The 12,803-nt window shown below is 39.0% G+C and overlaps 1 protein-coding gene across 1 annotated transcript in view; it reads left to right on the top strand.

Annotated features, from left to right (window-relative positions):
* Nucleotides 1-11,990, top strand: part of IFT81 (intraflagellar transport 81) — a 100,004-nt gene extending 88,014 nt beyond the window's left edge. The window contains exons 15-19 of the mRNA XM_049788077.1: nucleotides 4,320-4,406; nucleotides 6,976-7,047; nucleotides 7,130-7,215; nucleotides 10,359-10,404; nucleotides 11,787-11,990. Of these exons, the coding sequence (XP_049644034.1) occupies nucleotides 4,320-4,406; nucleotides 6,976-7,047; nucleotides 7,130-7,215; nucleotides 10,359-10,404; nucleotides 11,787-11,990 (495 nt within the window). The remainder of the gene's footprint in view (nucleotides 1-4,319; nucleotides 4,407-6,975; nucleotides 7,048-7,129; nucleotides 7,216-10,358; nucleotides 10,405-11,786) is intronic.
* The last annotated feature ends 813 nt before the right edge of the window (nucleotides 11,991-12,803 follow it).

Raw genomic sequence — 12,803 nt, 5'->3', positions numbered from 1 at the left:
TTGGGATCAAACTTTGGTTGACCATGTGCAAGGCAAGTGCCCTTCCTGCTCTACTGTCTTTCTGGCCCTATATACTTTCCACTATCTTATTCAGATATACTAGTTAGGATCCTGGCTATTTTACTTAAATAACTTAGGGAACAAAAGGTTATTCTCACTGTTTTTTATTATTTTATTGTATGGTACTACAAAAGAAAGTATCATGACTTATAAATGTTAGAATTTAGGCTTTAAACCATGAGCATGAGAGCTATGAAATCACATTCTGTGGCCAGGTAAAAGCTCCAAATTTGTCAATAGGTGACAAGTTAACATTATATTAGTGAACTGGCTTTGATGAGGAACAGAGTGGTACAAATATGATAGCTTATTATAAGTGATGAAGTTATTTTTGTTGTTTTGTTTTTGTTGTTATTGTCATTCTGGGTCACAGTTATCAGCAATTATCAGGCATTCATTCTAACTCTATGCTCAGGAATCACTCCTGGCAGTGCTCAAGGGACCGTATGGAATGCTGAGGATTGGGTAGGTTGGCCCTACCTTTTATTGCTCTGTCCATAAGAATAAAGTATCTTTACTTGGAAACTATTTCTATGCTTTGGGGAGAAGGGGTGGGATGGGTAGGAGAGAGGTACAGGAAGTTTTGGGCTATAAATAACTCTATGCTCATGAATCACACCTGGAAGTCTTTAGGGAACCCTACTTGGTGCCAGATCAAACCAGAGTGGGCCATATCTGGCAGTGCTTGAAAGAATCCAAGATGTTGGGAATCAAACCCAGGTTGGCTGCATGCAAGGCAATTTCCTGTACTATCTCTCTGGTCACTCTTGATAAGTGATGCAGAGATTTTTTTAAATATATACATTAGCTATGTTTTCTTTGAGGAAATTTCTGTTTATTTCCTTATATTTTGATGGGGGAAATGTTTGGGGTTTTATTGTCTGTTTTGGTTTTTTGGGGGGCCACACTCGGTGACACTCAGGAGTTACTCCTGGCTGTGCACTCAGAAATCGCTCCTGGCTTGGGGGACCATATGGGATGCCAGGGATTGAACCCAGGTCCGTCCTGGGTTTGCAAGGCAAACACCCTACCACTGTGCTATCACTCCAGCTCCTGTTTTTTTTTTTTTAAAGTTCTACCACTGCTTTATATATCTTGGACATCCATTCTTGCCTACCATCAGATGGTGGGCAAATTTTCTCTCCCAGTATCTGGGTTTCTTTTTATTAAGCTATTGTTTCCTTTTTTGTGCACAAGCTTCATAGTTTAATATAGTCCCATTTGTTTATCTTTGCTTCTATTTGCCTGGCCTATGGCATTGAATCATTGACATGATAGTATCTCTAGCTTCAATAGACTTTTACAGTAAAATGACCAGCTACATAAACACACACAAGTTCATGGCTCTTTACATGAAAATAATGAAATAGAAGACATAAATTTAAAAACAATCTCATTCATAATTGTATATCAGAAAATAAAGTACCTGGGAATCAGTAAAAGAGGGAAAGAGTTATATAATGAAAATGATAAAATTCTACTAAAGGAAATTCAAGAGGAAATGATTATTGATTGAATGTTTATTGATTGAATGGATTAATATTGTCAAAATGACTATCTTGCCTGAAGCATTATACAGACTCAATGCAGTCCCTTTTAAAATATTCATGATATTTATATATAGAGAGAGACATAAAATACTGTTAAAATTTATATGGAGTTATAATCCCCTTTCCTTAATAGTGAAAGCAAACCCAGATAAAAGAATATGGGAGGCTCCTCTCTCACCTATATCAAACTAGACTATAAAGCTGTAGTAATCAAAGCAATGTGGCACTAGAATAAGATCAGACCCATGGAATGGAATTGAGAGTCCAGAGACAGAACCTCAGGTATATAGTTCTTCTATAAAGTAGCAAAAATAAAGTGAAGCAATTAAAGTCTCTTTAACAAATGATCTGGGAAAATTGGTCAGTCACATAAAAAAATTAATTCAGAACCCTTTCTAACGATAAGCACAAACTAATTCAATGTGGATTAAAGACCTCTTTACCAGACCTGAATTTGTAGGTTATATTAAGGAAAACATATATAGAGTGTTATTTTTTTTTGGTTTGAGAGCCACACACAGCTGTGCTCAGGGATTACTCTTGGTCTGGTGCTCAAGAATAATTTCTGGCAAGACTTGGGGGAACACTATATAGTGTTGGAGACTGAACCTGGGTTGGCCATGTGCAAGGCAAGCACCCTTCAAGCTGTACACTCTTTCCAGCACTTATCTTGTCCTTTGGTTTTGATTTTTTGGGGGGGCCAAACCTGGTAATGTTCAGGTTACTCTTGGATTTACCCTAAGGAATCACTCCTCGAGGTGCTTCGGAGACCATATGGAATGGCAGGGATTGAATGCAGGTCATTTGCATGCAAGGCTATGCCCCTACTTGCTATATATCTCAGTTGCCCTTATTCTAGTTTCTTAAACTACAGGTCACAACCCCATTATGTAATCTTATAATTGAATGTGGACATCATAAAAAATTTGTCAACAGTACAAAAAGATTTCTGAATATATAATGACTGAAAAATAATTCAGAATTAATCATGCAGTGAATCTGAAATATTTTACCCATGTTAGCACTCACCATGTTACATTTTCTCTGGCTTTTTTAAAAGGGGGTTACTAGCAGAAAGTTTCAGAAGACTTGTGCTATAGTATCTTCCTTCCATTGAGAGACCTAGATGTCCAAAGTACACACCCTCTGCTATCTCTTCTGCCCTTTGGTTATATAGGACTATTTCTCATGAGAAGCTACATTTTCAGCAGTTGGATATGATAACAGGAAAATCACATCTCTTCCCCATCAATATTTTTTGTTGTTATAGTCACCTCAAACCAAATGGATTTCCACACAAGAAAGAGAGCCCCACAATATCTATTTATGGACTAACCCATTTCCAAGAAAACTACCTTGTGAAACCATGGCTCTCTGAGCTGGATGACCTGCACCCTCGGTACAGACCTGGTATTAAACCTTCACTCACAGGCTCCAGTTTGAAAAACAACCTGGAATTAGGAGGTTCTGAGTTCTGATTTTCTACTTTGCCCAAATTAAGACTTGTATTCTTCCCTGCCTAGTCATCATCCCTCTATTAACCAAGATGGACTGTTCCCAGTCCCTTCACATGGTAATGTGAAGGGAAGCATCTCTGTTTCCCTAATAACTAATACTTCTTCCTTACTTGAGAGTTTAGTTTAACTCTGTACTGAAAGGATATTTTCTCTACCTTACCAAGTATTTGTAGGTATTTTAGTGTGTCTAGATATTTACAAGCTGAATGTTTATAGTATATCTAATTCAAAATGTTATATCAGAAAAATTTGAAACTATTCCCATAAACTGAATCCACATTCTGATACCTCCTTCCAGAAGTATAATCTTTGACAAGATACCTGATCTTTCTTAACATCCTTCAAGAATGTAGAGATATTAATATCTACTTCAAGTGGTAATTGTGAGTCTATTATCACAGATAAATCTCAACTGAGATGTTTACAAAGTTTTGTTCAGGTTTTGTTGAAGTTTTCATCATCTTTTTAGATACTTCCCAGACATAATCTAACAAATGAAAACAATTTGTGTATCCTAACTATCATTCTTCATTAAGATTTATTCTAGGGGCCGGGAAGGTGGCGCTACAGGTTAGGTGTCTGCCTTGCAAGCGGATGGACCGCGGTTCGATCCCCCAGTGTCCCATATGGTCCCCCAAGCCAGGGATGATTTCTGAGCACATAGCCAGGAGTAACCCCTGAGCGTCAAACGGATGTGGCCCAAAAACCAAAAAAAAAAAAGATTTATTCTAAAGCATTATGCGTAGTATTCTATTTTTTTGAACATTCTCCTTGCTATCGTATCCCCTAAGTATTCTTACTAATCTTTAATGCTTTGATGTTGGGTATCAGTTTCTCCAGGAAGTTGTCCCCAGTAATCCGCAGATCTAAGTAAGATGTTGTAAGAAGCCCACTTGTTGACCTAATCAGTTTAATTATTCGAACATTACTTGAGGAAAAAATTCTGGACTATTTAATTCATTGTTTTATCCCCAACTCCTAACAGAGACTGACAAACAGCTCAATATGTGATAACTATTTTTTATCAGCACTTTTTTCTGGCATATTTTTCAAATGTCTGATAGTTGTATAAATAACTTAAGTATGCCAAGAAGCTTAGAGTTAAGTTACAAGACTGACAAGGGCATGTATTGTTTCAAAGCCAATTTTAGGCCTTTGCATTTCACATATTTATTTACCCTTTTCATACTAGGAACTAACCATGGAGTGTGAAGAAAAGAAAGCTCAATATGATAGTTGTGCAGCAGGCCTCGAAAGCGATCGGTCAAAATTAGAACAGGTAAGAAGACAATTTTTATTGCAAAAATGTTTTTCTTTTTTTGTTTTTCAGGCCACACCCTTTTGATGCTCAGGGGTTACTCCTGGCTAAGTGCTCAGAAATTGCCCCTAGCTTGGGGGGACCATATGGGACGCCGGGGGATCAAACCTCGGTCACAATCGTTCCTTGGCTAGCACTTGCAAGGCAGACACCTTACCTCTAGCGCCACCTCGCTGGCCCCATTATTGCAAAAATGTGTGCGACTCCAAGGGCCTTAGACTTTAGGGCAGGCAATTTCAGCTGCAAGGTCCTCCAGTGTATCCTATACTCCTTGATTGGAGCTCCAGATCCCATTCTGCTGACTTTAAATTTAATCAGATATCATGGAGGTCCCTCAATGACCATGGTGCCTGCCATTGGGGGCACCATCAACATGATGGAATACCTGCTTCAAGTCTGATAGTAAAATGGCACAATTACACAATGGGATACTACTCTGCCAAAAGAATAGATGAAATTGTAAAATTTGCCACTACATGAGTATCATGTTGATTGAAGTTAGTCAGAAGGAGAGGGACAGTTACAGAACAACCTTGAGAGTTATATGTGAGATATGAAAAATCATAGTAAGGAAACAACAAATCCTCAAGGGCAACAGACACTGAGAACTAGTCTCTAGATTAGTAAAAAGCATAACACTGTGGGAGGTTGGGGGCAAATAGGAGTGGGTTGAGGGGACACTGACATTCTGGTGGAGGGTGTGATCATGGAAAGTTTTCTGCATGAAATCCTGTCATATCAATATCATATATAAATCATGGTGCCTGGGGCCGGAGTGATAGCACAGTAGTAGGGCATTTGCCTTGCACATGGCTGACCCAGGACAGACCTAGGTTCGATCCCCAGCATCGCATATGGTCTCCCAACCCAGGAGCAATTTCTGAGCACATAGTCAGGATTAATCCCTGAGCAACACCAGATGTGGTTCAAAAACCAAAACAAAAAAAAAATCATGGTGCCTAAAATAAAATTTATTTTAAATGGCAAAATAAAAAAATTATCAGAAAATGTCTATGCATGTTTATTTTCACTACACCAATGTCAGGATATTCTCAAATCTTTCCCTCAACCCCTGAGTATTTCTTTTACATTTTAGAGATCTCTGTCAAATTTTTGTATGCACTTCTTTATCTGTATTACAACCACCAATGTCCAGGCCCCCGTCATGTCTTTTCTAGGCTCTCACAGTATCTGTCTATCCACTCTCCTTCTACTCTTAGGACCACCCCACCCCACCCTCTGCCCTGAAATTTGTTCTCCATGTGCAGCCAAAGAAAACCTCTATGAAACTTAGGTCCAGCTGTTTTCTTTTGTGACTGAAATCTAACTCTCAGACTGTGATCTGACAAATTTCATATTTATGTCCTCTGCTCTTCACCCACAGGTCTCAGCCCACTAGCCTTTTACTTTTTCTTTTCTTTTTTTTTTTTGTAGAAAGAGGGAAGGGGGGGAGTGTTAGGTAAGGGACAATACCAATGGTGCTCAGGGAGGGCTTACTTCAGGCTCTGCTTTCAGGGATCACACTGATCCCTGGTGGTGCTAAAGATCAAGCCTGTGTCTGCAGCATGCAAGGCCATTAACCCCTGTATTATTCTCTTTGGCCCCAGACTCTTTTTTTGTTTGGGTTTTGTTTGTTTTGGAGCTACACTCAGCAGTGCTCAGGGTTTACTACTGGCAGTAAACTCAGGGATCACTCCTAGCAAGCTCAAGGGACCATATGTAATTGAACTACATTTTGTCCTGTGCAAACGAAGGACCTGTTGTATCATCGCTCCATTCCACCCCAGCCCACACCCAGCCCTTTTTTTTTCTTTCAAAACAGCCATCCTTGTTTCCACCATGGGCTTTGCCTGTACTTTTCCTCTCTGTGACATTCTGTTCCCATTGCTGCCTTGCTCTCCTTTTCATCTTTCAGGTCTCAGTCTAATTATAACCACCTCCCTAGACATCTCTGACCATGCTAAACATTGACTACTTAGGGATCCAAAGAATTTTGCTGCTGAATTTTGTGTAGCATTTATCATCACCATATGAAATTCTTATGTTTGTTTATCTATTTAATAAGAGCAGGGGCCAAATTATTTGATTCATTGCTATAGTCTTAGGACCTAGCACAGTACTGGGAATATAGTAAGTATTTAATAAATGAATAATCAAACCTGGAGGATTTGTGGTTCCATTAGTAACTCTAGAACAGATTATAAAGTGATATAGTAATAAAGTCACAGATGATAAAATTATCCTGATGGTAATTTATTTATTGTATAAGTCATCCTCTATATCTGATTACTTTTTCAATAGTGTTGCCCATTGAAAATCATATTGTGGGGCTGAAGTGATAGCACAGCAGGTAGGATGATTGCCTTGCATGCAGCTGACCCTGGTTTGATCCTGGCCTACATATGGTCTGTTACCCAAGCCTCTCCAGGCATGATCCTTGAGCACAGGTCCAGGAGTAAGCCCTGAAGCACTGCTGGGTGTGGCTCACAAAAACATGAATTAATTAAAAATCTTATGTTATATATTGTAGGAAGTCAAAGGACTCCATGAAGAATGTCTTCAGGAAGAAAGTAGATATCATTATACAAATTGTATGATTAAGGTAAGACAAAGAAAGCAAATCAAAAGCTTTTCTGAGATTTTTCTGGATCAAGAACTTAACGTCCTAAAACTTTTCCACTTAGAACCTTGAAGTGCAGCTTCGTCGTGCTACTGATGAGATGAAGGCATATGTCTCCTCTGATCAACAGGAAAAGAGAAAGACTATCAGGCAAGAAAATTTGTTATTTTCTATTTAATTACTTAATGTATTATCTCTGGCAGTTTTATGGATAAGGTAAAATTATACAAATTTCAAGTACCTAAGAAAGAAGATGTAGGCCAAAGCTCAGAGAGGGTATGGTGCTAGCCTTACATGCAGCCAACCTGAGTTCGATCCCCAGCATCTCATATGGTCCCCTGAACCCACCAGGAGTGATTCCTGAGTACGGAGGCCAGGAGTAACCCCTGAGCACCGCCAAGTGTGGCCCAAAAAATAAAAACAAAAAAACAATATATTAATAAAAATAAATAAATAATAAGGTGTTTAAGAATAAATATTACTACGCTCAAGAAAAAATCAGAATACCTTTAGAGGCCAGAGCAGATAGGGCATTTGCCAACCTAGGTTCAATCCCCAGGATCCCATATGGTCCCCCTGAGTTTGAGCACAGTCAGTATGAATGTCTGAATGCCATGAATGGGGCAAACAAAAAGAATGCATTTAATTTTCTTTCTGTCTTAGATTTTTTTTATTATAGCTATATATATTATGGCAAAACATAAATTTTTCTATTTAAGCCAGGGGTCTCAAACTTGCGGCCCGCGGGCCACAAACGGCCCTCCGTACAACATTTTGTGGCCCTGCCCTAGAGGAATCTTTTTTTGTTTTGTTTTGTTTTGTTTTAGTTGTTTGAGTCACACCTCCCAATGTTCAAGGCTTACTACTGACTTTGCACTCAAGGATCACCCCAACTTTGCCTCCTTCGGCCCCCAGGTAAATTGAGTTTGAGACCCCTGATTTAAGCTAATTTGTGTTGATTTTGAGCCATACCCAGTGATGCTCTGTTTTGTTTTGAGGCAGGAGAATCACCAAGCTATGTCAGGGCTTACTCATTGTTCTGTGCTCAGGGATCATTCCTGGCAGTACTCAAGAGACCGACCATATGTGGCACTGAGGATCTAGCCAGGGTGATTGTGAACTCTGCTGCACCAGGGATCAAACCCAGGTCTCCTGTGTCCTTGTCCTTTAACTTTTCCTCAGGACTCTAACTCTTTGCACTAAGAGATAATGAGATGTTATTAATATTTTTACATATACATTTTTTTTTTTTTTAGTTTTTTTTTGGGTCACACCCGGCGGTGCTCAGGGGTTACTCCTGACTGTCTGCTCAGAAATAGCTCCTGGCAGGCACGGGGGACCATATGGGACACTGGGATTCGAACCAACCACCTTAGGTCCTGGATCGGCTGTTTGCAAGGCAGACGCCGCTGTGCTATCTCTCCGGGCCCTTTACATATACATTTTAAATTGACTTTTTAAATCTTTTTCTTTGTTTTGTTTTTGGGCCACACCCGGTGGCGCTCAGGGGTTACTTTTGGGGTAATCAGAGGTTACTCAGAAGTTACTCAGAAATCACTCCTGACATGTTTGGGGAACCATATGGGATGCCAGGGATTGAACCCAGGTCAGCCATATAAAAAGCAAATGCCCTAACCCACTGTGCTATTATATTACTTTGGCTCCTTTAAATCTTTTGTTTGGGGCTATATCCAGTGGTACTCAGGGCTTAACTCCTGGCTCTGCACTCAGGGATTATTCCTGACGGGGCTTGGGGGAAGCATACAGGGTGCCAGAAGTCAACCCAGTCAGCCAGGTGTAAGACATGCTCTATACTTGATGTACTGTCTCTGACCCAACATGGGGAAATTTTGTTATGTATATGCAATTATAAGATAAAGTTACAGATGCAGGGCTGGAACAATAGTGCAGTGGGTACAGTGCTTTGCATACCGCCTGTCAGTATTCAATCCCCAGCAACCCATATGTTTCCCTGAGTTCACAAAGAGTAATTTCAGAGTCCAGAGCCAAGAGTCCTTGAGCATCATCGGGTGTGGCCCCCCAAAAAAAACAAACCCCAAAAATTGATTTAAAATTGTTTTTAATTGGTTTTAATTTATAATTTATATATATTTATATAATTTAATTTATAGCTACAGTGCCCTGAGTACAACAGATAGGGAGAATGCTTACTTTGCAAGTGGCTGACCCAGATTCATTCCTTGAACCTAGTGCCCTGAGTGCTGCTGGTTGTGACCCATAAACAAACAATAAAACAAAAAATAAAAACAGAAGTTACAGATGCAATTTTTTTCTTTATCATAGTCCTTTCCACTTCACTAAAAGTCTCCTGTTTTTATTTTATCGTTCTGATTTGTTTATTTGAATGGCTATGGCATAATTTAAGCTTTTTCTTACCTATTATTTAGTTTGTTTGCAGATTTTCACTATTTTATGTAGTGGTGTGAAATAAATAGTCCTTCCTTTTATTTTCATAAAATTTTGAGTTTTTATATAGGATGGTTTCCTGGAAGTGAAATCATAGGGTTAGATACTAATTGTTATTTACAATGTATATCCTTCCTCCTTTCTGCAAACCTCTTCAAAAAGAAAAAAGTTTTATTTAAGTAAATGTGTTCCCTTTGTTTTAAGGGCAGAGTAAACAGAAATAACTCCTAACTTTTTTTGTTGTTGTTTGTTTTGGTTTTGGTTTTGGTTTTTGGGTCACACCCGGCATTGCTCAGGGGTTTCCTGACTCTATGCTCAGAAATCGCTCCTGGATGGGACCCAAGAGATAGCATGGATAGCAGGGTGTTTGCCTTGCATGCAGAAGGTCAGTGGTTCAAATCCCGGCATCCCATATGGTCCCCTGAGCCTGCCAGGAGTGACTTCTGAGCATAGTCAGGAGTAACCCCTAAGCACTGCCAGGTGTGATCCAAAAACCGAAAAAAAAAAAAAAAAAAAAAAAGGAAATCGCTCCTGGCGGGCTCAGGTGACCATATGAGATACCGAGATTCGAACCACCGACCTTCTGCATGCAAGGCAAATACCCTACCTCCGTGCTATTTCTCCTGCCCCTGTTCTCATTATTTTAATCCTCCTAATTTCTTATTTTATTTGTTGCCTTCTTTTTTACCCTTCTAAATGACTGTTTACTGAAAGAAATGACTAAATCTGTTTGATAATGGGTTTCATTCTGATTTTAGTACTTTAAGACATGTTGCCTAATATATTTAGAGACATGTTAATTTATAATTTGTATGATCATATTAATTGAAGTAAATTGAAACTAAATCTTTATGGTAACTCCATAGGGAACAATATATCAGAAATATTGCTGAACAAGAAAATCTTGGGAAGGTAAGAATATGTCTTTTTTGTTTTTGTTTTTCGGGCCACACCCATTTGATACTCAGGGGTTACTCCTGGCTAAGCGCTCAGAAATTGCCCCTGGCTTGGGGGAACCATATGGAAAGCCGGGGGATCGAACTGTGGTCCTTCCTTGGCTAGCGCTTGTAAGGCAGACATTTTACCTCTAGCACCACCTCGCTGGCCCCAAGAATATGTCTTTAAGGTATCTAGTTCAAGCTTTTTTTTGGGAGGGGTGGTGTTGGGGTCACACCTGGCAGTGCTCAGGGGTTACTCCTGGCTATCTACTCAGAAATAAGTCCTGGCAGGCACGGGGGACCATATGGGACGCCAGGATTCGAAACAACCACCTTAGGTCCTGGGTCGACTGCTTGCAAGGCAAACACCGCTGTGCTATCTTCCGGCCCCTAATTCAAACTTTTAATAGCTATTATAGTAGTTAAATATTGTCATCCTTTTTAAAGGGTTGCATACTAGTTTTGAAGGGGAAATTTTTATATTTTTAATCCCTTTCAAAGATGAGACTCTTCCATAGGAATTTAGTTTTATAAAAATGAAGGCTCATGAATTTAGGAACAAAAATCCATTTTTAAATAACAGAATTCACAGAACCAGGGATATAGCCTACATGCCTTGATAAAGAAAGGCCCTGGGTTCAATCCATGATACTAAAAATAACCAAGATTTTAAGAAAAGATTCTGCATAATTAGTAAAAGCCCACATTATTTCAAATTTTCTCAGATTGTTTACTAAATATCCTCCTGGGAGTTTGGCACTTCTCTAAGCCATTTACAAACATTTTTAAAACTCTTTCTTGGGCTACTTAGCTTCTACACATGCCAGGCAAGTGCACTAGCTCTGAACCACATGTCTTGCCCCATATTGTTGTGGGGCTTGGTGGAGAAAGCTATTTGTTTTCTTCTGATTCTCTTAAATTTTGGAGGGTTTTGTTTTGGTTTTGACTCACACTCAGCCATGCACAGTACCCTCTCACTTCTGGCTATGCTCCAGATTGATCCCAACGGTGTTGAGGGAATCATGCAGTTCCCGAGCCAAATCTTGGCCCCTGCATGTAAAGCTGTGCTCAGTCTGTTGAGTTATGTCTTCATTTAGTTTCTTATTGGACAAGTACCAATTTTTTTTTGCTGGCATTCTAATTTGTTTCTTAGTTCAGCTGTTACATGAGCCATATACTGAAGCAGAAAAGATGAGGTTATGTCTGTGGCATCTGCTTCTCCTTCACTGCTTGTATCTCTGTCCTTTTGTATGTCTCATCCACAGTGTCATTCATTGTATTCTATCACATTGTTTCATAAGTGTGCACTACTGTCTTCTGTTTCACTTCTTTTAATTTGTATGTTTGTTATGCTAGAAACTCCGAGAAGAACAAAAAGCTGTACGAGAAAGTTATGATCAAAATATGAAACAAGTGAAAATGTGGCGTGATTTTGAAAAGTTGATGGAATGTAAGAAGAAGTGCTTTCAGAAGAAACAGCAAAGCCAGGTGCCCGTAGGTCAGGTAACGCAGGCAGAAGGAGAGGACCAGGAGGAAGGAGAGGACCGCCTGACTCTCTGAACCCACGTATTTTGTCATTGTTTGAGGTGCAAGTCAATATTATTAACTGATAAGAACCATCTCATGATGAATTACTTAAAAAATAATTTGCACAAAGTTTTGCTTTCAGAATAACCATTTCCTATTAATTTTTTTAGAAAATATGTTGAGTATGTTTAGGCTGTTAAGTTTTAATTTGAAAGAGACTTTTATTGTTTTGCTTCGCTTAGTCATCAGTGATGTCTTCTGAGTTTTATGAGACAGGAGACTAAGTTTACTATCTCAAAATGTAAACATATGTCCATTAAGAAACATGTAGTTTCTTTTAAGTATAAATAATCCAATGGGTTTACTGTTTTTCTTAATCTTTTTTTTTTTTTTTTTTTTTTTTTTTTTTTTTTTTTGGTTTTTGGGCCACACCCTGTGACGCTCAGGGGTTACTCCTGACTATGCGCTCAGAAGTTGCTCCTGGCTTCTTGGGGGACCATATGGGACGCCGGGGGAATCGAACTGCGGTCCGTCCTAGGTTAGCGCAGGCAAGGCAGGCACCTTACCTCCAGCGCCACCGCCCGGCCCCCTGTTTTTCTTAATCTTTTTTTAACTTTAGAAGACTCTTTTAGCAACTAATATCTCTAGTTTTGAAGAAACATTTATCTGAAGTTCAACAGTTCCTAGTTTCACTTCAGTTTCTCTTTCCTCTGTAATATTACAAAGTTTTAGTATTTTGAATGACATGTTTTCTTTGTAAATTTAATATAAAATAAAATTTAGTGCATGTATCATGACTTTTTATTTTAAAATTATAGTTTGTCTATTTTTTAAATAAATATTCCT

The sequence above is a fragment of the Suncus etruscus genome, chromosome 15 (assembly GCF_024139225.1).
Source record: "Suncus etruscus isolate mSunEtr1 chromosome 15, mSunEtr1.pri.cur, whole genome shotgun sequence".
In the NCBI taxonomy this organism is placed as follows: Eukaryota; Metazoa; Chordata; class Mammalia; order Eulipotyphla; family Soricidae; genus Suncus; species Suncus etruscus.
Note: the sequence above shows the minus strand (reverse complement) of the source record. Positions and strands in the feature narration are given on the sequence as shown.